Source organism: Falco peregrinus, chromosome 11, assembly GCF_023634155.1.
Source record: "Falco peregrinus isolate bFalPer1 chromosome 11, bFalPer1.pri, whole genome shotgun sequence".
In the NCBI taxonomy this organism is placed as follows: Eukaryota; Metazoa; Chordata; class Aves; order Falconiformes; family Falconidae; genus Falco; species Falco peregrinus.
In genome coordinates, this window is record NC_073731.1 from 31,214,122 (window position 1) to 31,240,118 (window position 25,997).

The 25,997-nt window shown below is 36.9% G+C and overlaps 1 protein-coding gene across 20 annotated transcripts in view; it reads right to left on the reverse strand.

Annotated features, from left to right (window-relative positions):
- NRXN1 (neurexin 1) overlaps window positions 1-25,997 on the reverse strand; it is a 730,400-nt gene that overhangs the window by 620,846 nt on the left and 83,557 nt on the right. For 15 of the 20 annotated variants that reach the window (XM_055816040.1, XM_055816055.1, XM_055816043.1 and 12 more), the window contains one exon: window positions 23,406-23,435. The exons of the other annotated variants lie outside the window; for them this stretch is intronic. In XM_055816040.1, coding sequence (XP_055672015.1) covers window positions 23,406-23,435 — 30 coding nt within the window. The remainder of the gene's footprint in view (window positions 1-23,405; window positions 23,436-25,997) is intronic. 20 annotated transcript variants of the gene reach the window in all.

The window sequence follows — 25,997 nt, forward strand, 5'->3', positions numbered from 1 at the left end:
CACTTTCCTCAGGAAAGCCTTTTATTTTATCTGTTTTCATTTGAAAACAGCAAGAGATCCTTCAGAAAAATATTCCTGTTGCATGAATTTCATTAGCATAGCTAGGCAACTCCGACTGGGTACCAAATGGTATGACTTACATTCATGTATATATTTTCTGCCATATGTCAAGGAGTTGGCTGTATCTCGAGAATATTATAGTTCTGGCTGATTCAGCACAGTGAACAATCCTCAGCCAAACATTCAGAAATACGTGCTTAAGGCAGGGAGCAAGGTTTTCCATGTCAGTCATGTTTATTTGTAAAGGTAAAGAAAATCACTGGCTTATGAATGTCAGAATCAACTGATGCTTCCAGTATGACTTCTTACTTATACAGGATAATAAAAATACGTCACTCCACAAACAACTGTGGTTTCATTTGCAGACCTAAAACCAATTTTATAACTATTTTTATACATCTAAGATTTAAATTCGTTTTGCTAACAAAATAGTTTGGTTTTTTTTTTTTTTAAATTGACAGGATTTATCTGTCTACAGCATATTTTCTGTAATGTTTTCCCATGATAAAAATATTTCCATAGGCTATAAGTACCCAAGATCTTTCTTTTTATAGTTCAGAGAAAGTGTAGAATTGCAAAACATATCCTAAATAGACGTAAAATTGAGCAATGGCATGGAACATAAAATACAAAAATCTTTAGACTGTCTTCTATACTCAGCATTTGGTAAGTTAACATGTTTAGTACTTTAGCTATGACAGCATTATAGGAGATATTTCTTAAAAAATAAAGATACAAAAGATGAATCATAAGTCTTTATAAAATGATATCATATTAAAAGTGAGATTTAGGAACAATCTAAAGAAGCAGTTTGGGTTCAGTATCTAACATTACCAGAAAAGTGAAATTCCCATGAAGCAGTGCCCCGTCACCATGGCAACCTTGCAAGGTAGCACAAAAGGGTTCATCTTTATGCAACACAGTTTTATAAAATCTATCATCCTAAATGTGACAGCATGTACTATCTTTTGGGTCTGCTGTGACACCACAATGCATAGGAGTTATTAAATATAATCAATGCCTCATTTATTACCAGTCAAAGAAGTTACCTTTTAAATGCAAATGTTTAAAATTAAAATGAAGGGTTTAATCAGTAAAGCTCCCCAACCTTAAATTACCACAGGGAGAGTAACAATATCAGCTTTGTCGACACGGTGTTTTAAACATAATTTTAAAATATTAATCCTAAAATCTATGCTTATTTTTGACAACTGTGACATGACCTTTAGAAGTAGAACTAATAAAAGCAGTATGACCATGGTCTTTTGAAATAAAACCCTATAATCTCCAAGCATAAAAGCTATACTAATAAGTGATTACAAAAGAGATTATGGTGCAACCTAGAGACTATATCTTTAACAATTCTCAATACACCCTTCCTTACCACATAAATATAATTCATTAAACTTAAAACATGCTTGAGAGCAAGGTTACCAGGCAAAACTGCATCAGGTGCTCCAGGTTAATTTGATTCAAGTTATTCTCTACAGAATTCTCTAATTGTGAATGGCTCTGCCTATTGATCTCTTGCTTGGATCAATAACTTTTTTCCATCTCTGTGAATTGCACAGGGAGAAGAGTGAGGAAAAAAAAAAGAATTATAATAGATTTCTTGCACAGAGGCTGGTCTCTCCCTTTCTCCCTTTCCCCCCAAATGTCATTTCTTATTTTGAAAAAGCATACAAAAAGAAAATCTCCAAGGGAATTAAATGAAAGTATCCGAACTGTAATGAATCATAAACTTTCAAATAATGTGTTGAGGTCTTACTTTTCCTAATGCTTTTTTTCTTTTTTTTGTTTTTTTTTTTCATAGTACTTGTATAAAACTAGAGAAAGATATTTTAAATGACCTTTAGCATGTCAGAACATGCACAATACTGGCTTAGTGAATGTAAAGAAAACCCGCAAGTAACCTTCTTCTCATGAAATTGCACCACAAAAAGAACATTTTCTTTTTCTCCCATATTAGGGTATAAGCTTATGGAGTCAGTAGTAGAAATACAAGCCCTGACGCAGCTTGGTTTCACAGGTTTGGTTTGTAGGTTAGTGTGACTAGCAGGCATGTCTCCTAAGCAAATGCCTTTGTATGTCAGCACTGCAATTCATGTTCTTCAGAAATAACCTGTTCAAACAGAACTAAGGTTTTGAGAATAATTAGACTAGGGAAGGCACAGATGTACTTTTAAAATAAATATAGCATACAGTGTTAATAAGGACAGAAAGGAAAAATCAGGATTACTTGAGGAACCATCTTCTCATCTAAGCACTTTTTAAATTCCAAATTACTTCATCAGGGAGGAAAAAAAAAAAAGATAAGAGAAATGCTATGTCGCGTCATAAGCACGAGACAGTACTTCGCCAGCTTTGCTACACCCTTTCACGGCACTTTGATGACAGAAAAGGGACTATTAAGACAGTTTAGCTGGTTTTCTGGGACTTTCCCCAGCAGGAAAGAAAGGCTTCATTGCATAAAGTTGGCAAATAGGCTCTCTGGCACTATTTCACACTTTGCTGCCACAGAGAAGGGTCTCCCTCACGAAGCATTGTTTCCTACTAATCCCTTGGTGCAGTAATGGGACATATTCAAAGTTACAAGATGTCATGAGTATCTCTGAGGTGGCTCTAAATTCAGTGGGGGCTGAATTAGAACCTAGGTCCTAGTAGAATTTATAAAACAGTATAAGGCTTCATAAAATACACCCTGTTGGCTCTTTCGCCCTTTTCTTGCCCTCCAATCGCTCACATGAACATTGAGTTTTATAAATGTGTGGTTAAGATCTCGTTCTTCAAAGTGATTACGAGCAATGAAAAAAACTGCAACACAATGTAGAGAGGAACCATATAAAAAGTCTGTAAATCACATCCACAGCCTCCCAGCATTTCAAAGATAATACTTTGAAAGCCTTATTACCGCTGACCTGACATGCACAATGCCGCTATGAAGATTTCCTGTTGAAGCAGCTGTAAACTGGACAGCCAAGACCCACCCGCGTTAGTCAGAGTTGCTGCTCCTGCCCCATAACAAATCTGAATGGGGAGGCTGTGAAAGTCAAATACAGCAATTTGATTTTGGATTGCAAGACCTAAACCACATTTTGTTATTCCTATACCTGAAGATCAATCTACTCAGATATCTAACTCACATCTTTTTTTTTTTTAAAAAACCATCTCTCTTTAAAAACAAAGATACAAGTAATTCAGATGAAGAGTAATAGTTAAAGCTTTATAGTTTACAGCAACCCAAACTGTAATGACGTTGCAAACCTGCTCAGCACATCTCTGCTTTTACTTGCATCATACAATGAAGCCATGCTTGCTTGACTATAACTTTTTTCAGGAACAGCGTGATGAATAGCCAGAATTATTTGATAGATGGTTATGAGCAATTTTATTTTACAACAACATATTCCCAGCTCTGAAAGCCATTTCATCTCAGCATCACCTGTATTAAAGCTGTATTTTAAATAATACATTATTGTGTTTTCATCTGTGTTCCAATATGAATACAGTAATTAACACTAACTGCTTAGTATCTTTGATTAAGAAATGATTGATCATACTTGCTGAACTTGATAACTATACAATATCATCTAATTTATTCTCTACCATAAATTTATGACCTACTCTGTTTTTGTGTCTAGGGTTGTTTATGCAAGCTTTTGCAAATACTGTGACTGTTAAATGGCAGTTTTCTTCCTATATATTTCATATATGAAAAAATAAAGAGGAAATGTATAATTAAAAGTTCCATAAGATCCATGTCTTTAAATCTTGAAAAATAATAAGGCTGAACTGCCAGCCTCATTTTAATCAATAAGGGTTTTATCATGGACTTCAGCGAGGCTGGAATATTGCCCTTGCAGTTAACTAATGAACAAGATCACAGCCAGATTATTGATTCAAAGTAGAATTAAGACTACTCCATAAAAATCAGAGAAAAAATGTCAATATATTTAATGTTTGGAGGTATTTGAGTAATCTGATTTTAAATTGATTAATTCAATATAAAGCCTCAAAAAGGAATTTATATAAACACAAGATTAGTGACTGAGCTTTATACTATTCAAACTAGTGCTCCATCACATAGATGGTAATACATCAATTTATTATAAACATTTAAAACCCCTACAGTTTTCTAGAATATCTCATAACTTAAAGTGTATTTTAATGGCATAACCTGCCATAGCCCAAAGTCTTAAAGTCTTACATCAAAGCCCAAAGTTAAAAACAATAGCTGATGGATTGACTATTTCAAGGCATATATTGATGCATATTTTTGTTTCTTAAAGGTGAAGAAGAAAGAACGCACTGTACAAGAGAGAAAGGTCATAGCAAAACAATAGTGCAAATAAAGAAAAAATGGTAATATTGAATCAGTAGTAATATTAGCTATATTGATGACCATTTTATTTTCATTACCATCACTCTGAATGCAAAACAAATTTCTACCATATCAGCCTGCCAATAGTATCTGTGGGCTGGACGAAGGCGAGCAGGTGGAGCTTTTTTCCATTTTTCTAACAGCAATTCAACAATAAAAGCAGCACTCACAATTTACCTCATAAGCAAAGCAGTGGCCAACTTAATGCCTGGTTTCATGGCAGATTGGCTTTTATACAGTTATTTCCAATACCTTTACAATAAATGATGCTACAGTCCTTCCATGTGTCCTCTCTTAAAAATTTAGAGCAATTAGTTGTTATTCCTAAGAGATGGACTATGAAATTTTTTTCCCACTGTAAACAGATGTTGCCCCCCAGCAACAGCCCTGCCAAAACTTGAATTCGCCACAAGCAGTAGCACTCGTCAGCAGCTCCTGGCTGTTGAGGACTTCTGCTTAGCAGCAAGGTGCCAGTGGCCTGCCCTTGAGATCCTATTTCATTGCTTGACCACAGTGGCTTTACTACTTGACATATCTTTGCCTACACTTCTACCCCTGCCTTCCTGGTCTTAGACTCACCACTCTCAGCAACCGAAGAGAGAGGCAGTAGCTACAGGAAAATTCGGCTCCAGTTTTAATAAAGCGTTTAGTATAAAACCTGCCAAATTCCATTCTGCATCATGTTTGCAGGTTGAAATCCTGCTCAAGGAAGCGGGAGTATTTCCTGCACCTGAACAATAAGACCAGGACATAAGGCATCCATTGTTTTGTTCCTTCATTCCCAAAAAACCCCCACAAAACAGTAGAATCTCAACAGAAGATTTAAAAGAAGTAAAATAATGAAAACAAGACTGTCTTTGTAATCTCTGTCCTTATTGCAATAGAGAAAAACCAATCACTTATTGACCATCAGCTCACAGCTATACATGCTTTCTTTCTTTAACTAGTTGATAACATAAACAATTTAATAAGAGGTGGGTTTACCATACAAAATAGTAGTTATTAGCTGACATTTGATAATATAATTCATATGCAAACCCTCAAAGGATATGTAAGGCATTTTCCCCAATCTAACCTTCTATACTAGTAAGTGTTTTCTTAAGGAAAGTAATAAATCATTGCAATTTGATCTGTAATTCTTGAAACTCACCTTTTGCCATCTGCAGAAAGCTATATTTGATAGCTAAAGGAGAACCTCAGACTTTTCTTTACAGTATGATATGCCAAACTAAATGCATTGCATAGCACCTCATTCAGCACACCTCAATTTTCACACATTTATTGACTTTTATAGAAGCAGATGAGTCCTGAACTTCTGAGTACTGGATGGGAAGCAATTTTACACCCCACGTATTCTAGGCTGATCAAAACCTTAAATCTTTTCTGAGTGTGTCTCAGTCAGTAGCAATAAAAGATTTGTGTATGGCAGATTATAACGTTCCTCTGGTGATTCTGCTGTCTATGCTGGATCGACCCCCTGTGTGGCAGTGACTGCCCTCTGTGCCCAAGCAAGGCTCCATGCCACAGCCCAGTGCCAGTCCCAGCTTTGGTGTTAGCTAGACGTAAAGATTTCACATGTTGCTCTAATCTTCATCTGTTTAGGCCTCCTTTCCAGAATCTCAATAGGCAGGAAGAGAGATATCAAAGGCCTAATAAAGACCTTGTCCTGTATTAATATACTAATTGAATGGTAATATATCCTGCATTTTAAGGAGTTACTAAAATCCGCTTAACAGTCCATAACTGTTATTAAAATTATAGACACATTTTTTTTAAAGCTTCTTTGAAATAAAATGTTCTAACATATTTTAAATCAGTAAGAACCGAAAAAAAAAAAAAGCTGGAAGCTGCCAAAACACACACAGGGCTGTGGCCATGGATGTGCCTTCTTAGCATTGCCATGCTCAATGCCAAAACTGAGATGTTTGCAAATTCACAGCATAAATTGTGACAACCACAGTTTAGACTTCACAACCTTTGCTTATCCACTTCTTCACAGTTACAGGAGTTCTCAGTACTGAAATTCCAGCAGTACCCAAAGGCACTTATTTTTCTATGTATTGTAGAACAATCCTGCAGACTAAGCCAAGGATTGTGAATTCTGGCGGGCTAGATTTCTCTAGCAGTTTGGTCAGATCTCCGTTAGCATTGCAATGCTTAGGTCCCCTTTGCAGAGCTAGCCTTCAACACGAAAGGATTTCTTTTTTCTGTAAAATTAATGGTGAGAAAGATTGAGTGCCTCTGGATGTATAATTCAATTTGAAGAATCTGAAAAATGTTACTGAAAATCATCCCTATTTGCCAAAAGGCTGACAAGCTATTTGCACAAAACCACAGAAAGAATTCTGGGAGATGTCAATAATGAATAGGATAAATGTTCTCCAGCTTGATAACTAAAAGGAGTTTACTGATAAATTTTAAACACATTCAGCATGCTTCATTGTGCTCTAGAGTCACTTTATATAGACACTGCTCCTGGATTTATACAAAAAGAAGTAGTTCTGAAATAGTACTACTTCCGTTTCGGATTATTTGACATTTTAATGCACATAAGTAATGTTCGTGTGTATGTAATGTATGTATGCCATTTCCTCATAAAACTTTTAGACTTAAAAAACAGTGAGGATTTCTTTCTTTTTTTTTTTTCTCTTTTCTTTCTTTCTTTTCCCATGTTTAGATATAAAAAATTCAACATATTTCTTTAGGGGGAATATTTATATTTGGGCATTATATTCAAACACATTATTATAAAATAACATATACTCTACCTATTCCCTTCTCTTCTTTCTATTTAATACTAGAGTTGAAGCATTTATGATTCAAGGTCCTTTAAGCTTATAATAATGTGGGTTTGGAACAGTCATCTAGGAGTACCCAGATACCTGGTACCACCTGTAAGAGCTAGGTACCTTCATGCTTTTTAAAAAGCTATCCCTAAACGTTCATGTTTTGGAGAGCCAGAGGTTATTTCAGTTATTTGTCTTTATTTAAGGTTAAGTTACACAAAACCTTATGAAATTTTTGGTGGAAACAGACAGAAGCTCTGTTTACAAGTCAGTAAACTTTTTTTTTTTTACTGTTTGAGCTTGCTTATTTTAGAGGCAAACATAAGTAAATTCTTTCGCCTTTCTTAGGCCTTCTTATGTTTATTTCTGTTTTTGCCACCACTATCAACTCCTGGATTACATGACAGCACTCTGCTACCTTCTTCTACCCATGGACTTAGTCTGATTAGGCAAGTACCATAGACATCTGCTCAGTACCTGGAGGTCTTCGGGTTTTGTCTTCATTAGCCGCCTTCTCCGGACATAGATCTACTTTACAACATCCTTCTCAACTGGTCTGAAAGCATGTATGCTAAAGTACACACAGCTCAGTTTGGTTTGCTGTATTTGAACAGATTCTTTGCTGATGTACAGGTGATGATCAAATCAAGCCTATAGCCTAAACATCTAATACTAAACATCTATTACTTTCAGAGATATGAGCTAAAATACAGTAATGAGGGGAGGAGGATGGTTGAAGGAAGCCTTTTTTTATCTCTCACAAAAGTATTGTCATCAACTTAATATAAGTAATTTTGTTATCAAATAAATTATGAAAATTGAAGATCTGAAAGCGTCGGAGTTGAAATGTCTTTGACAAAAATATAGCATTGTTGAACTCTGATCACACATCAAAAATGACAGAAATGCATTAGCAGGGTTCTTCTATTTAAAGATTAAATTAACAACTAGATAACTTGCATGAGGCACATCTTCCAGTTCTCCCAGGCAGTTTTTCCTACAGTCTCAAGCCAAGCAAGGACCTGGTGATGCTGAAGGATTGCCACATCTGGCTTTTGCACTTCTAAGTTGCACTCCACTACCATGCCAATGGCTCTTTCCCTTCCCGTTCTTCTAAACATCTCCTTTCCTTCCTGACCCTTGCAACATAAATAACAAAGGGGACGGGTAGCTGGTGTTATTAAAGGTTTGTTTGGGCCTATTGAATATTAGAACAGTTGGTCCTAGGAGAAAATACTTTGGCAGGGAATAGCTATGGTATTTTAAAACTTTTGGAGCAGGTTTTTTTTCTCCTACTGTCTGTGTCTCCACGCTGCTAGGAGAAAAGAATGGAATAATAACATCTTTTATGCCTGTATTTCTATAGCTCTTCAGAGCCTTCCCGGCTTCCTTGAGACTTTACAGACACCGATAGTTTTCAAATCCGTCTGGAAACAGATTTAAATGTCAGGCTACTGAAGTTTGTCCATGTAGTTTTCTACTTAATACCTCGGCTTTTCAGGGGAAAGTTTTGAGCACAGTAGCCCAGAACAGGCTGCTCTTATGACCTTTGTGCCAGAAGTCACCATCCTCCCACACTGCAAGCATCTCACAGGTGCTACAGATATTTAATTAGCCAAGCACTTCACAAAAGAAAGAAACTTTCACACTGTAAGGAAAACAATGTCCTTCAGGAAACAGGCAAGACAAGAGATGCATAAAGTTTTACTGAAGTTTCAGCCAGCTTTACTCACCTTTTTGTATTCTCTGAGGTTTCTACTTAGCACACACGTGGGTTGGGGCAATCCCAAGCACAAATGCAGGCTGGGTAGAGAATGGATTGGGAGCAGCCCTGAAGAGAAAGACTTGGGGATTTTGATGGACAAGAAGCTCAACATGGCCCAACAATGTGCCCTTGCAGCCCAGAAAGCCAACTGTACCCTGGGCTGAGTCAAAAGAAGCGTGGCAGGTCAAGGGAGGGGATTCTTCTCCTCTGCTCTGCTCTCCCGAGACCCCCCCTGCGGTGCTGTGTCCAGCTCTGGAGCCCCCAGCACAAGGACATGGACCTGTTGGAGCGAGTCCAGAGGAGGGACATGAGGATGATGGGAGGGCTGGAGCCCCTCTCCTGTGCAGACAGGCTGAGAGAGTTGGGGTTGCTCAGCCTGGAGCAGAGAAGGTTCCAGGGAGACCTTGCAGCAGCTGCCAGTGCCTAACGGGGCCGACAGGAAAGCTGGGGGGGCTTTTGACAAGGGCCTGTAGTGATGGGCAAGGGGGAATGGCTTTAGGCTGAGAGAGGGGAGGCTGAGATTAGATATCAGGAATAAATTCTTCCCTATGAGGGCGGTGAGACACCAGCCCAGGCTGCCCAGAGCAGCTGTGGGTGCCCCATCCCTGGCAGTGCCCAAGGCCAGGCTGGACGGGGCTTTGGGCAACCTGGGCTGGTGGGGGGTGTCCCTGCACATGGCAGGGGAGGTGGAACTAGATGAACTTTAAGGCCTCTTCCAATGCAAACCATCCTGTGAGACAAAATAACAACAGGCTTCCAAGAGATGTGGAATCACCATCCCTGGAAGCGTTTAAAAAACACACAGATGCAGTGCTTAGGGCCATGGGTTAGTGGTGGACTTGGCAGTCCTGGGTTAACGGTTGGATTTGATGATCTTAAAGGTCTTTTCCAACCTAAATGATTCTGTGATTTCTCTCAATGCATATTCACCCTACTGCCTTGAACACAGGAAAGCTGAACACCTTCACTGCATGATAATGAAGTTCACCTGTAATCTAATTAACATTTCATCTGCCTTCACACAGGCAGTGGCTTTGTTCTAAGACCACAGAAACCCTGTTCATTACTTATTTTAGTTTGAAAGAAAAACACACCCCACACACAAAACTCAAACAGCTCAAACAAGTTGGACAGCTTCTAAAGAAAACTGAAATGCAGGGGAAAAAAAAAAATGCTGCTTTAGGTAACAATACACACTGAAATTTACCCAGCAACAACGTTCAAAGTTTTCACATGCTCCTTTTCTTGCTCTGTGTTACTACTGATAAATCTCTCTTCCCAAACCAAGGTTATTGGCACTACTGTGTTTAGTTTTATTCTTAGTGCCTACTTACAGGCAAACCCCCTACAATAAGCTGAAACACTGAAGCAATCAGAAGGGCTCCAAAAAGAGCTCCTAAAAATAAATTTATCTAGCTTTTGAATCAAGGATATAGCAATTCTGGAAAGTTGTTCTTTTAGTATGAATAACATGCCGAGGCATGTCAACACTCATGACCACACTTCACTGATACTGAAATATCTGCTGAAACTGTCACCAGATGCACTAAGGGCAAAATAGTTGTTGAGAAACATACTTTAAGGTATAGGAAGTTCATGCTTTAACTGCCAGTCAGGTTTTCCTCTGTCCTTCAGCATAATGACGGACATTTCACAACCACGAAAGCATCAGTGCTTCATCAGTTCTCCAGCTAAACAACACTTTGAAAACAGAGGCAAACAGAGATAAACTAAATATAAAATATACTGCAAATATAAAGGAAAACAGATTGTGTGGGTTTTCCCTCTCATGTACTTATGTATGTGAAGGTGGATATTATAATCCAGTATAAATGATACAAAATGATCTAATTACATATATATATTAACTGGGGCTGTGGGTTTTTTTTGTTTGTTTTTCCCTGTCAATTAATCTATATGCACTTTCAAAAATAAGATTGCATCCTTGTAGTGACATTTCAATATGCTCTATTCTCAAGCACTTCTACTAATTATCCGAACAGCTCAGATGCTGCCAGTTCTGAGGGATGACACCAAGCCCAAGCAGGATGCTGCTCGCCGACTGTCTGAAGTCCCCGCGCTCACTGCACAGCAGCACAGGAGGAACTACAGGTGTCTGTTTGAAACCTGGTCCTCTGTGTGGCCCCGGCACAGTCTGATCATGGTGCAAAGATATGGAAATATAGCATTCAGCTCTTCCTTACATGAGCAGACGGAATGTCTGGTTTCCCACTTCCCTACGGCTTTTCCCCACAGACCAGGTGTGCTAGTGGGTGTGTGAGTTCCAGCTTCGTTAAGGATGCAGAGGCAGATTAGAAAATGAGGATAGATATGGTGAAGGAGAGTCCTCCTATTTACTACATGCAGACATGCTTCCATATTATATATATTGAATAATTAGCACATAAAATCATAAAAGAAGTAGCAGAGATTTTTCCCCCAATCCAAGTGAATATGCTGTTGTGTTCTCCCCAGTGGCACATCTTCATCTGTTTGTACATACGTTTCACACGTTGTACTAATGAATTATCAATCAAACAGCATGTTAATACTGCAGTGTCTGTCTGCAAGGTTTGAAACTGAACATCAGTAACTATACGTAGAAGATATACCTCAACAACTGGCTTTCCTCCTCTTGGATAGTCAACATATACTATCAGGGAAAAGTTTGGAATTCTTTTTAGCCAGAAATATTCTGACCTGATTGAACGAAATAACCTCTGCATCTTTTTCATATAGTCAGGGAGAAACTACAAACTCCCATTTCTCTTTTTATATTTTAGCAAATAACAGGATCTTTTTCCTGCTACTGTAAAACTGAAGATTAAGAAAGTATTTGAAGTCTTCACGAATAAAGATAATTCTGATGTAGAATAATAAATCCTTCACTGAAGTAGCCTGTGATTCCATCCTCTCCTTTTGTGTGAGCATATTGCAGCTAAAGAAGACAACTTACAGTGAATATATATTTGAATGTTGAGGTTCAAAGAGAAACTAAATATTAGAACACTGGGTTGGGTTTTTAAATTAAAACTCTGGGTCTTAGGAGTTTGAATCTTTCTTCTTCCTAATTCAGAGCACTCCTATGAGACTGCTTTAGCCTCTGGTTTATAAAGTTTTCTGGATTAGATCACAATTTCTGTTCCTCATTGAATTTGTCAGCTTTGTATAAGCTTTTTCTCCTCCTATATCAAAAAGCAAAAATGAATGGGTCCAGTTCTGCTGCACAAATAACTCACAAAAATGTTTTGCCCAGGTTTATCTGGTGTAGCAATCCCTGTATAACATGTGAACCTCATTTCTTACTGTATAACTAGAAACCCCCCATGCCCTATCATAAATGTGTTATGAGAGTCTGTATGAAATAAAAATAATTAATGGCATAACATTCCTGAAAATGAAATTGTTTAACTGTAGTACTCAGTTTAAAGTATTCAAATTAAATGATCACAACAAAATATTGAGCTTTGAGGAAGATAATCTCCTTTTGACTCACACTTTCATACAAGTTTTCCATGAAGATGTTTCAGTTTTCATGTACGTTCTGACTTAAGGCAATGTTTCGAATGTTTTTTCCAGTTAGTCCATAAAGAGTGCTAGGACTTGACTTGGCATTTTGGGGGACTCATTGACACATAATTCCATCTACACAAGAAATATGATAAGATTATTCTTCGTAAAATAAAAGAGGTGGCCATTTTTATAGTCTGACAATTTTCTTACACATTAACACAGTGATTTCTCTATTACGTGCGATTCATAGGCTTCAAGGGAAGAAGTGTTGTTTTTTATTATCTAGTCTTATATCCTGCGTAACACAAATTACAGGCTGTCAGCCACTATATGAGACACCTCCTCTTTAAGCAGTTTAATGGCTAAGAGCCTAGGAAATGTATTTTTAGACTTTCTGAAGCGTGCTCTTCCAACTCTGGTCTCAAGAGTATGCCAACTAGGTAGAGAAGTATAGGCACATTCTTGCCTCCCAAGGTGGGTAATTAGCATGACCCAGATATATGTACATTTCTGAAAGTTATATGTACTTACTAAAAGCTATAGGGCTGATATACAGATCTAGGTGTTCTGAAAAGGAAGATATTAATTACGCCTTTGTATTGCTTTTATAACAGCTCAATAAACACAGAACTTTCAAAAACCTCTTTCTTTAACAAAACTACCTATTTCAGGGACAACACAAGGCATATCGCTCTCTCTTCTATTTTAGAACAATGAATAAATACCAAATACATGTGTTTTCCTGGAAGAGAGAATAAATGACACATAATAGTGATTTATGGATGCAGACATGGCAGACATTTTTTATTACATATTTGTCATGATAGAACACTTGAGATAGAAGCATTCCTGAAAGTTAAACTCATGAAGTATAGCAGAACTGAATGGTTTCAGGGCATTTTTATTTATCAGTGTATGTGCCTCGGTCCTGAATGCAGCTACATTTATGTACATGAAGTGCGTGTATGCTACTGAAAATTTTTGAGGAATTTGTCCTTTAGAATTGTGAATCACTTACTGTGTTTTACTCTATGTATTCAGTGCCTTTCCTTATTTTCAATAGGAGTATGGGAATATATCCTTTGCACAGTAGTCTAAACAGTTTCCTTTGCTCTGAGCAGGTACAGAGCAGTAGACTAACAGTGGGGCTCGGGTGGCTGTATGTAATGTTCGGAATACAGATTTGCCACAGATCTCTTCCTCTGTCTAATGCAGGACATATGGATGTGTATCAACATACCAATTCTATACAGATAAATACGTTGTACAAGAATCATATAAAATTACCAATTTCCAAGTTTACCTTTGTTGCTTCAATTTTGCAGTTGGATACTTTTATATGATTCTTTTCTGAAGTCTAAATTTTCTTCCAAACCTTGTAACAGTTAATGTCATGGACAGCATCCTTACGTGAATAATTTATTGCAGAGAATAATAGGCCTGAAAAGCCTGCTAAGGACATCAAAACCCATCAGTTCATGACTGACATAGACACAGCTGTATTTACATGCGTTTGAAGGTTCCTAATGATGTAAGTGCCTTGAGGCATACCTGCAAAATTTACAGTTTGCACAAGTATCCAGGTGAAATGAGAGCATCAGTTCAGTACTTGTACCACCACAATCTGCGGGTGTTGAGGTATATGAAAATTAAAGTCAAATTGAATCAGAGTTTTTTGAACTCTCGCATCATCTTTGCGATGATATAAACACATACAGTTCCATATATTTAATGCCCAAATAACTCTTCTAAAATGGAAAACTACATAACCACTAGTCAGTAGTTGCAGTTAACACAAATAGCATCAAATATCCATAGAAATGACACACCTGTTCATAGTGAAAACAGCATTGACAAAATGACATTTGGCTCTAAAACTAATTCATGCTTTGTTTTGCACAGGTTCAGTAGCACAATCCCAATATTGTCTCACATGAAGGCAAACAGTTTTCAAAGGTGATTTGCCTGTAACTGAGCTTGGTGATTTTTTTTGAAGATTTCTTATGGACTTGTGCAAATAGTAAGCATGCTACATTGTAAGACCAAGCTGTTAAGCAGAGCCATTAACTGAAAAAAAAAAAAAAAAAAAAAAAAAAAATCAAAGGACCATCTTGGTATTATCTGCAAAATGTCTGCCATGCCCTTTTTCTGAGATGGAAAGCAGTTTTCTGGCACCTTTTTGATATAACCCAAGTTCCTCCTAATAAAGCTATTCAAGTTCAATGACGTGGGAAATCAGGCAAGTTATTTCAAATTTTTAATCCTAGAGGGAGATGTTACTACTGGATGGGAGCAGGGTCACATAATTACCAATGTAGCTGGCATCAGGAATCAATCTCTTCAGGTTTTCAGCTAACAGTGACACTTCAGAAGCAGAATATTAATGGTTACAGGAAGACTTTTAGCCTCCTTTCTTTTGGGTGGATACTCCAGAAAATAGGATAACAGCTCACAAAATGAAACACAGGACAGACCTGAGAACTAAGAGCAACTCCAGTGAAAAACTTGCAGACTTATACTCACTTACACTGACTTTTGCTCCCCAGGCTGACTCCCGTCTGTCTGAAGAATATGCAAAGGCAGATGGAACGGATTAGAGCCAGCTGCCTTTATTCCCTCCCACCCCAAACACAAAGGTGCTACTGTGACATCAGCAGTGCCAGGTGTGGCCTCTCAGTTCCTCTAGTAGCCTCTTGTGATCTGAGATTGCTTCTACACAGCTTTAGAGAAGGTGCCAGTGAAATCAGCCCAGATGTTCTCCTTCTTTAAGAAACAAATGCGTACTTTAAGCAGGCAACAAGATGCACTAGAATCTCTAAGTCACATTAGCAAGTTACAAAAACAGCCTTTAAATTAAATGGTGTGCTGATCAGAAAATTAGTGTCAGTGGGTGCCAACAAAAAAAACCCCACCCAAATCTACCTGATGTAAGTGGGGGAAAAATAACTTGCACTGGAGTAAGTGAAGTTAATAAGGAGATTCAATCACTTTCCTCCCAAGTCTGGAAAATACATATTTGGACAACAGGCTGGTGTGTATGAAAACCATTAGAAGAATGGTGAAGGTGGAATTTCATAGCAAAGCCCATGGTTCATACTCAGTTCCTATGAAAATTTTCTCCTTTGAGCTCCTGAATCTCCCAGTTCGTTGCACGGTTTCACTGTTCTACTGATAGTTAATTGCTCTGGGTCGTCCCTGAAGTGAAGATAGAAAGCTACCTTCAAGCAATTAAGAATGACAGGGTTATAGAAGGCCTTGAATACCAGGAAAGAGATGCATTACTAGTATCAGTGCAAATTATATTGTTTAATTAAAAGATTTTAAAGAGAGTGGATAATTCAAGCTTTTTTTTTTTTTTTTTTTTTTTGTTTCTAAGTAGCTTGGCATATTATTACAGCCACAGAAAATGACTGAGTAGGTTAAAAATTTTGTACACAGCATTTTTACTTCTACAAGAACGATCGATTCTGACCAGACTATTTAAATATCTTTTTTCAATTCTTTTGTGGAGAGTCATTCTTGGTGGAAAAATATTATGATGTGCATTTAGAGAGCATAGTCCACATTTTCAGCCATATCAGTACAATTTTAGGGTGGTTTTCTTAAGAGTTCTTCACTTTCATTAAATCTAATTTCTTTAGAAATTGTGATAAAGTTCACTCCTGGATTTAGTAAGCTTGCATGCAGACAAATCCTAGAGATGGGTGAAAATACTTCTCCTTAGGGCTCTGATTTCGTTCCACTTTAACTGGTGCAACTCCACTGAGTGGAGTAATATTAAAGTCAGTTGAGAATTTTATTATAAGTGAGATGTACAACAAACTCCAATGACTTTTGGTTTTCCTGAAATAATAGAAATTAAGAGTCTGTTGGGCTGATTTGTTTAGCTGCTCTTGTAGGTTTCAAGGTCTGAATTTTATCCTAGGAAAACCTCAGCTGTAGTACAACCCTAGAGTGAAGCTGTAATCCTTAGTGTCACTCTAACAATGTATTTGGCTCAGTAATGTCATCAAATATTAAAAGGTGTAAAGGAGAAGGTTCCAGGATATTCTACAGGATATTCAAGGCACACACCTTTCTGAAATCTCTGGTTTGTTGGAAATGCCTACAAAATTTGTACGAAACTCTCATGGAATTACATTGTACAAAAAAGATACAGATCACTGCAGGTTTTAATGCTCATTTGCTATGTATATTTATACATACATACATAAAAGAAAATGTTTCCTTTAAGAAAAAAATGCCTAGTTTTCCTATTTCTTCATTGCTTACCTGCTCAAAAATTGTTTTTTTACCTCTTCAGAGTGACAGCTTTACTGTTTCCCATCTTAAATAAATCCCCACCTACTTTTGGGCCTGAAATATATATCCTTCATCTCAAAAGAGCTTTAATATTATTTTGAAAGGCTCTTTGTCAGCATACCTGTCTTCTGGAGAAATCTGTGCTCAAAAGTGGAGCCTAGTGTCAAGGAAGCTAAAATCTTAAATATGTACTGTCCTATACTACAATGCTTTTTGGACCCAGCAGAAATGTACACTTTTGCAAATATAACCTTTTTTTTTACATAAAATCCCTCTAGTGTAACATTCATTTTCTTTCCTCTGAATCTACAGGAGACCTATGACATATATACACATGTATATATGATCCATGATAATTTTGAGTGACATCAGAATGATTCAGAATACGGTAAAGGTTTTATTTTGGTGGTGGAAAGGTGCTAGAACTTATGGTGTGGACTGAACATTATCACATTGTGACATGTCAGAAAAATAACATTTTTAAAATAAACATATTGCCCTTTCTTCATATAGTTTTCTTGATATTTATGGCAGATCCTTACAATTTTTTTTCATACTGCTGATCAGGAATCAGGTATCTTGAAATAATCTTGGATATATGTGTCTCAAGACAGAATTTGTATTTCTGGTCCTGATGTTGATGAATTTCTTCTGAGCCATGTACTTCAGACAGAAAACTTGTTCAACAGTCATGTTCTGCTGCATTTTTCTCCTTAGGAAACATTAATTGATCACATTTCAACATAAAGATGAATCTGCAGCTCCAAATGCCATATTTTAGACTTGCTAGGTATCACCCACTGAAGTGCAAGGAAATTATTTGCTTCAATGCACCACAACTTAAACACATAAAGATACCACCTTCTGATTTAAAAATTTAACGTATTTGGTACTGAACAAAAATTTGAACAGATTAGCCATAAAAATATAAAGATAGTATAAATATTTATTGGAACATATGTGTAGGCATAGGTGCATGGTTTACACACAAGAATTTAATTCCAATAGTTTTGGTGAACATCAGCCACTATTTCACTATATTTATGAGTCTCTTAAAAAAACCAAAACACCTCACTATAGAACAGATATGATGTGTAGTTACTGCTCTTTGGAGCACTTTGAAGAGCTTTATATTTAAAGTTCCTTAATTTCTTTAAAAAGGTAATTCTCATTAAAAAAAAAAATCAGATAAAGATTATGTAGAATATTTTAAAAATTCTGTGGTGATCATATTGTAAATTATACAAGACTTTCAGAATGTTTGGGACCTGTTAAATGGAGGATAAATTTTTAAACTTATTGATTCGTTCTTTTTTTATCAGTAGAAGCAACTATGAGATTGAGCAGGGAAACGCAGGTTATCCATTCATCGGCTGTAGTGTCACTTAGACAGAATTCCAGTTCCCCGAGCCTGGCATCCCCATTCTGTGTAAACCTTCTAAATTAACTCAGTTCAATTCTAGCAGTGAGTCTTTCAAATAAGCTGCTGTCACCTAGGATACATAACTGTGAGCCAGTACGGAGAGGCAAGAAAGCCCTCTGTCCATGTTTTCGCGCTTGCCAGGCAAAAGCCAGCTGCAGTTGAGAAGGCATGTAACCGAATCCATCTCAACGGGCACCAAGCCAAGAATATGAAGCTGTGCTAGCGCTCCGCGCTCTACCAAAGCGTTTACATGGCTGCTGGACCGTTGGTGGCTCAGCTCAAGAACGGCTCAAGGATGCATGGCTTTAAGACCCCCTTCGAAGCAGCCCCCACAAAAGCAGATGAGGATAGGATTTGCAACAATCCCAGGAGGATCAGGGTGTACAAGAGGCCAAAATTATTTTAGTTCTTTGAAAACAGAGCAAAAATGAAAGTCATCACACTAAGGTGAATTTGTGGTTGCATTGAATTTAATGACTGACTTCCACATCATTTGATGTTAGGGGTGCCTACTGGCACGAGGTGATTTGTGTTGCATGACACTACATAATTACTTAACTATAACATACCATTTTAATGCTCATGATTGTTAAAAGATTTATTTAAATTACTTTTATTTTTCAGTGCCCTATTTTTCCAGTTGTCAGCTGAATTGTGTGATTGATAATTAACAAATTAGTGGGATAGCTTTGGTTTTACAGTTGTCGTATGATAGCTTGTGCAGTACAGAACTTGCCTCCTTTTAGCAAGGAAGTTGACACATACATAAACTGACATTCTGAAGTCTTTCTTCAGCATTTATACACAGTATACCAAATACCAGCACATCAAAAGGCTGTAATCTAATACAATAAATTGCAGTTGTACTATCAATCTCTTGGTAGAAACACTTATTGCTCAGCTAGATATCATTTAATAGTTTGTTGTGGACCCGAGTGACTCATGTACAATTCAAAGCTGCACATAATATCTAAAGTAATAGAACAGGAATATGAACATAGTGTTTAGGTATAGAGTAAGTAATATACACAGTCAAAAGTAGGTTATTTACATAGAAATAAATGGTAGTTAAAAATATGTAGAGGTTTAAGAGAACTGCAATATTAAAATGAAGCAATACATGTCACTAAGTTATAGTAACTGAATTATAAACCCTTTTCATTGCTCATCAAAAGAAAATGAAAAGGAGGAGAGGAATTTTTTTTTTTAATAAAATAAAGACATTGAGTATTTTATATTAGCTGCCATGTTATCTTGGTTGCGTTACTATTCATCACAAAAGAATTCTGCATGGGAAATCTGAGAGGTACTCACTTTTGACAAGGTAAGGCCTACAGGTAGGATTGGTAATTTTATTAGACCACCTAAAATAGCTGGAGAAAGCAGATAAAATTTGTTTGGGCAAACAAATTCTTTTCCATGGCTGTTATGAGCAGCAGATATTGAGGTTTGCTTCAAATTCAGACAATTGTTCTCAGTAGCATATCCAAGTGGTCTAATAAAAATCTGTACCCCATTTACAAACCTTACCTGCTTACGTATTTCACCACCACAGCGGCGACAACTCTACTGCTGAAGTTTATACAGGTAAGTGATATCCAGGGGATGGGGGAAGGGAATTCCTAAGTATTTATGAACATACAGGATGCTTGGTAGAAAATAAACAAATGCCAGTACAACTAAAAGCCTGCGGCTCTTCCTAGAATTAGACATAGCACCTACAAGGAGTAACGGATCAGGAAACACGTTTGGTATAGCTCTAAATTTATAAGACAAACCCCTGTTCAGGCTTTTGGCTTTATGTTATATCCTCCTTTATGTCAGCTGGTTTTGTACATAGATCAATTTATATGACTTTGAGTACTGACAGATGTCTCAGCACCATGAGATCTTCTGAGCCTTGCTTCTGCCTTTCTCTAACGGACAGTGACAGCTCTGTTAATATCGATAAAGCTTCCATAAAAACCTCGTGAGGAAATTATCCAGAGTATCCCAAATTATATTTACAACTAAACAAATAGTAGGTGCATCCAGTGAGATCATATGGGATTTTGTATTGCTTGCCTGCTTGGCAAGGCTCCTCACCCCTCCTTTCTCTATCAGCACCAGCAACCTGCCCTGTCCCAATCCTGTCCCAATTCTGAAGGTACCTTGGTTTTTTTTCTTTTCCTTTTCTGTTATCCCAAAGAATATCTACACAATTAAAGAAGACAGTGATACTTCAACCATTTATACTCTTCAGGGCAAATTACATAGTAAAGCTTCATAAACTTTTTTATTGCTTATATTTCCAAAGTAAGATTAATTCATTATATAATCACTCAGAATTTTGCAGTCACTTTTGTTACTGGCTTTACCTACATCTAAAGGAATTGAAGTTATAATGAAAGATTGAAATAGGTGCAAATGAATCGAGTGCTGAGCTCCTCTTACAAACGTGTGTTACCACAACTGTTTCAAGGTCACAAATTTCAATAGCTGATATTAGTATAGTTTCAGGATAGTCAATAAAACGAGGCCATTTTCTCCTGGTTGAGGATATAGTTCTACATCAAAGGATACTTTCTGTTACAAGCAACTGGATTTTGTAAACACATAAATGTTTTTCATCCATTTGAACAAATACACACCGTTATATTTGCAGAAGTATTGTGATTATTAAACCACGGTAATCAATATTCCCATGTAAACTAGATAAATGCAATAAATTAAAATGTGAGAAGGAAAATGTAGTCAAATTATTAGATGACTGGTGACTGGTGTTTAAATTATGTCACATGGCACATCATTAAATGTAGCTGATATATCCAAGGTAATTTTTTAGTGAATATAATTGTTAAACCTTTTATGTCTAACTACTGTGCAATACTTGCAAAGTTTTTCTTTTGCTAAAAACTGCCTTCCAGACCAACTACTAATCATAATATATATTCATAATACTTATGTTTTCATCCTTTATACAGAAACTCTTTCAGTGTTGTACATACTATATAGTGTATTCTGTATATACAATAATCTAAAAAAGAATTCCTTAATATTAATAAAAAATAACTACAGTGTCAAGATTCAGTTACTATAAAATGTCATTTTAAGGTAACTCCACTCAAGACATCTATCATTAAGGAATAAGATAGTAATAATAAGTAGTAAGGAAGTGATGCATACAAGGTACCGTTGAGAAAAATACAACAAGGATCAGGTATCCAACATAAAACCCAAATCCTATAAAGCAAAGAAATCAGCAGACGGTTTTCCATTCTACTTGCTTAAAACTTTTCCTAAGCAAGAAGATTTACAGCTCCAAAACACACACAACCCTTTAAATAGCATCCCACCTACAAGCAGGTACAGAGTCTGTCCAGAGTGCCTGATATGAAGAGGAATGAGACACTACGGGTTTGTCATTACAGTCTTTGCATCACATGAACTTTCTAGATGTAGAAACAGTAAATGAGCCAAGACACCAAGGAAATTGGAAGGTTGCTTCCAATTTAACTAGTTAGCAAAGTATGACCGTGCAGATTGGATTTCTGATTTATAACAAGAATAGCCACACCCTGACAAATGCTTAAGATGAATAGAACTGTATTATTCATCACACGGAACACAGATTTAATGGCTTTTAAGGACCAGCTTCTTATCGTAAGAATATATTTGTGTGATGTCTGTGAACAAGTATCCCCGTAGCAAAACCAGGTGCTTATTTATAAGGGAAAATCTTGACCCTACTGCACCTTCCCTCCAGGAGAAAGTAAACATGGCTGGTATTCTTCATATAAACAAACAGAAAAGAGTAAACAATTCCGAAATAACCCCCACACTTCTCTTTGGTGTTCATTCTTCCTTGTTCCGTTGCCCAATTCTTGTGTCAAATATAATCAAATGATTAATATACAAGGAAAAGCTGAGGGCAAACGTGATCAGCTGATAGAAGAGACTTGATGAAGTCAGTGCTATTCAGACTTAAAACTTACATCAAGCTGTGGACTGGCCCTAGACAGATTATCTCCAGAGAGTCTCTGTTGAACAAGATCATGCTTTTTTCTGTGCCTGGTGGTTTAGCCTACAATCCTTTGAGAACAGAAAAATGCATACCTCAAAATGTGGCTGTTATTTCATCCTGAATGCTTTCTATAAGTGTAGCCTCCTTTTTCACTGCCAAAGATTTACGTCTCACAAAACTAGGAGACAAACTTCACAAAAGGTCAGCCTGTACTTTAGGATACTTCTCCTTACCTTGATATCCATGAAATATTTACTTTTAAAATATACCTACCTCATGTTATCAGTGCAAAAAGATTTACATTTATTTGCATTACTTATACATACATTAAAGTATACTGATGGCATTAAAAAAATAAAGAAAATCATGTAATACCTTTACTTTTACCTATGGATTTGGTGAAATGGTTCCATGAAGAAAGCATTTCCAGACAAAAAGAGAATAAAGAAGAGGAGAGAAACAACAGTAAGACTCATGAGTATATGTAAATGCAATAGTATCTGAACATAAAGAAACAAAGTATCTGGAGACAAATGGAGATGCAATCAGTGTCATATTAGGGACTTAGTTTATTTTTTTCCAATCTGTACATGCAGAGAAACAGAAATAACCCATGCTTAGATCAGAAAGAGTGACACAAAAGTAACATGGACAGTGGGTTAGGAGGAAAAAAAAATCACTGATTTTTTTAGGTTGCAAGATCGTACTCTCAGCATTCCAGAAGCCAGGAGCAGGAGTTTTCTGCACATTTCCAACCAGCCATGCATTAATGTAAATGGACTCTTCAATGTGTACAATGTGAAAGCTGAGTATCTTCTCTCAGAAGCTATCTGAAGAGTGCTCTTGTGCTTCGTTTATCTTTTATCGAATCACAGGTATTGTATTTTCTGATAAATACATGAAATTTTCTTAATCACCTTCTTACTTCTCTCACCTCTTTTCAGTTATTGTATTGCAAGAGGGGGAGTTGAGGAGGCAGGAAGGACAAAAGCTTACGGAGCAAACAAAAAAAAAAAATAACGATGAAATAAGATGTGACTAAAACCATGTGTTTATTTGCAGCCAAAGACAGCTTTCAAGCATTTGCCCATCATTTGCAGTGATGGATTCAAAGCAGCTACAGAACAAGAAGAAACAATGAAAGCAGAGTGGAAAAGGAACAGAGCCCATACCTTGGTCGCCCATCATCAGGTGCGCCAGACCTTGAAGGGAAACAAGAGCACAGTCAGCAATGAACAAGGGAGCACGGGAAGGTGGTGTTGTCACAGTGACAAAAATGTTTTGTGACAGGCATCTGTTTCCTATGAGATGTCTGTATCACAGAGGGAAATCAAAGAGCATTTTTCAACCACTGGTTGGAATGCTTTGGGCTACGAGGAACAGAACTGCAATTCAGACACTGCGTGCTGTTTTATTGTGTATTTCTTCTGTGCAGTAGTTGGGATGACAGAAAATAAAATGCTTTCAAATCCAACTAATTCCTTTAATCTGTCTTTATCATATTTTGATTATATTGCTTTGAACACTTTGCTGGGAGGACTTCCTGTCCTCTATGTATGAAATGACGTTAAAAACCTGGAGAAGTGTAAACCTGAAAAATGGGCTGGGTCTGATCTTTTTCCCCTCATAAAAATGAGCATTTCAGGTAATTAAATAAGATTTCTTCATCACATTGAAATGATGATGCAAGGGATGTCTCCTTATTTGTGTGAAACGTGACAGTAGAATGACTTGTTCCAGAGAAGGAAAATTATTACATATTCAATATAAAATACATAGCAATAAAGAAAATTTAAGTATCAGCTTCTGAAGCTACTTCATAAATCTGTGAGAAATAGATTTTGCTATATATTTGTATTGTGAGATGAAATCCAGTCATACCAGTATAGCTCCAGTGACATTTCCAAACAGATGTCCAAAATGATAGTCACTCAGAGTGATTACACTTTAACATAAGGTTGTTTTTTTTATTAATGAAAAAAAAAAAATTATACTTATATTCTCACTGAGAATAATGTGATGTAGGGAGATAATTTTTTCTAGAAATATGAAAGATTTTCATGCTTTATGTCTGGTTTAAAAAACAGGCTTATTCTTGTGGAACTTAGCTGGTTTAGGATCCATTTTAGAAGTTATGGGTTGCTCATGTGTTAAATGTGCTTCTCTTCTCCAACAGCTACAAAAAGTGATACATTATTTCCTTATTGACAATTAATTAAAATTAATTCACACAAAGAAGGTGTGCAATAAAATATCCTGCTCTTTATTGGAAAGCAGACTTCCTGGAGAGTTCCTGTGATTTCTAATTCACAAAGAAAATTAGGTGCACAAATGACTCATAGTACTTGGGGAGGGGGGGAGGGAGGGGGAGTTCAGAGAGGATACTCCCAACTGCAATCAGTCTTAAAAGTATTCATATCTTATCAGTTCCAAACCTCAAGTGATGTTCAAAATGGACTAACAATGGTTTTGCTGAATTAGTTTTTTTTAATGCCACCCTTTCTAGAAGGGTAGTTAGACCTATGGGCCTGATGTGCCCCGTCTCTTGTGCCATGGATTCTGTTTCCAAACCCAGTGTCTGGCAGCTGGTGGGATTACCTGGGGTTCACAGCAACGTAAGTGAAAGCTGAGCCGGACCCCAAAGGGATGCTGCATAAGCATTGCACGGGAAAAATCACACAGCTGTGCTGCAGTTTGCAGCTTGTGGAAGAGAGTAGGCATGTTTACACATGTGTTCTTGGTAAGTGCTGCTGCAAGAGAAGCACACTGGGTAAATGCACAAAGTACAAAGACTACAGTCAAGCTTCGGTCCTTCAACACGGGATGTCCTTGCTCGGACCCCTGGCTGCACACACAGCCTTCTGGAAGCAGTACTCTCTTCATTTATGAAGATTATTTAACTTGTCTTTTGACTTTTAAATTTTTGTCTTGGCAATGATAGTAAAATGTTAGACTTTTGACATGGCCTTAATGTATTTGATAGAGGGAAGGTGAAATGAGTCGAATGTTACAACATCTTTTTTTCTTTTAATAGAATAGTTACTTTTCTGCAGCTTCTTTAAGTGAGCTCTTTCAGCTCTTAGAAGGTCTGCAGCAAATTGCTGCCACATCTCCTACAGGAACACAAAGAAGGTAATCTCTTAGTAACTTGCATTTAAATATGGTCTTTACAGCTCTAAGGGCCTAAACAAAAAGCCTGGCCTCAAGAGATCACCGCTGCTTGAGAGCTACTATTCTTGCTAAAATGATATGTGAGCTTGGTGAGTTGTAAATACATGATTCATATATAATTTGAAAAAAAATGTAAATGGCAGAAGCGCCTCTTGAAAACATCATAGAAACCACTTGATTTTTAAGAGTCACTCACAGTACTGTTCAACTAAAAAAGTCAAGTAAATGTGAAAAACACACTGCTCAAACCAAACAAGTATCAATTAAAATATTTAGCACTAGTCATCAAGACACTGTATTTTGTTTGACTCTGTATTTTACTTTATTTGTGAAGCAGTAAGGTTACTTACACTTACTTGCTGAAAGCACATAATGATACTTAACTTATTTTATATTTTTCCAATCTATGGATGAAGGCTATGGAAGAGTGAAGAATTACTATTACTGTACCTGTCCACAGACTGTTTAAAATGATACAGATAAATCTACCCTGAGAGCAATCGCTGCTAGATTTTCAAAATGACAGTCTGCTAATAATAGAGGATACCACAATGGATAGTCAGGGGAAGTTCCAGCGTTAACCAGCCGTGTAT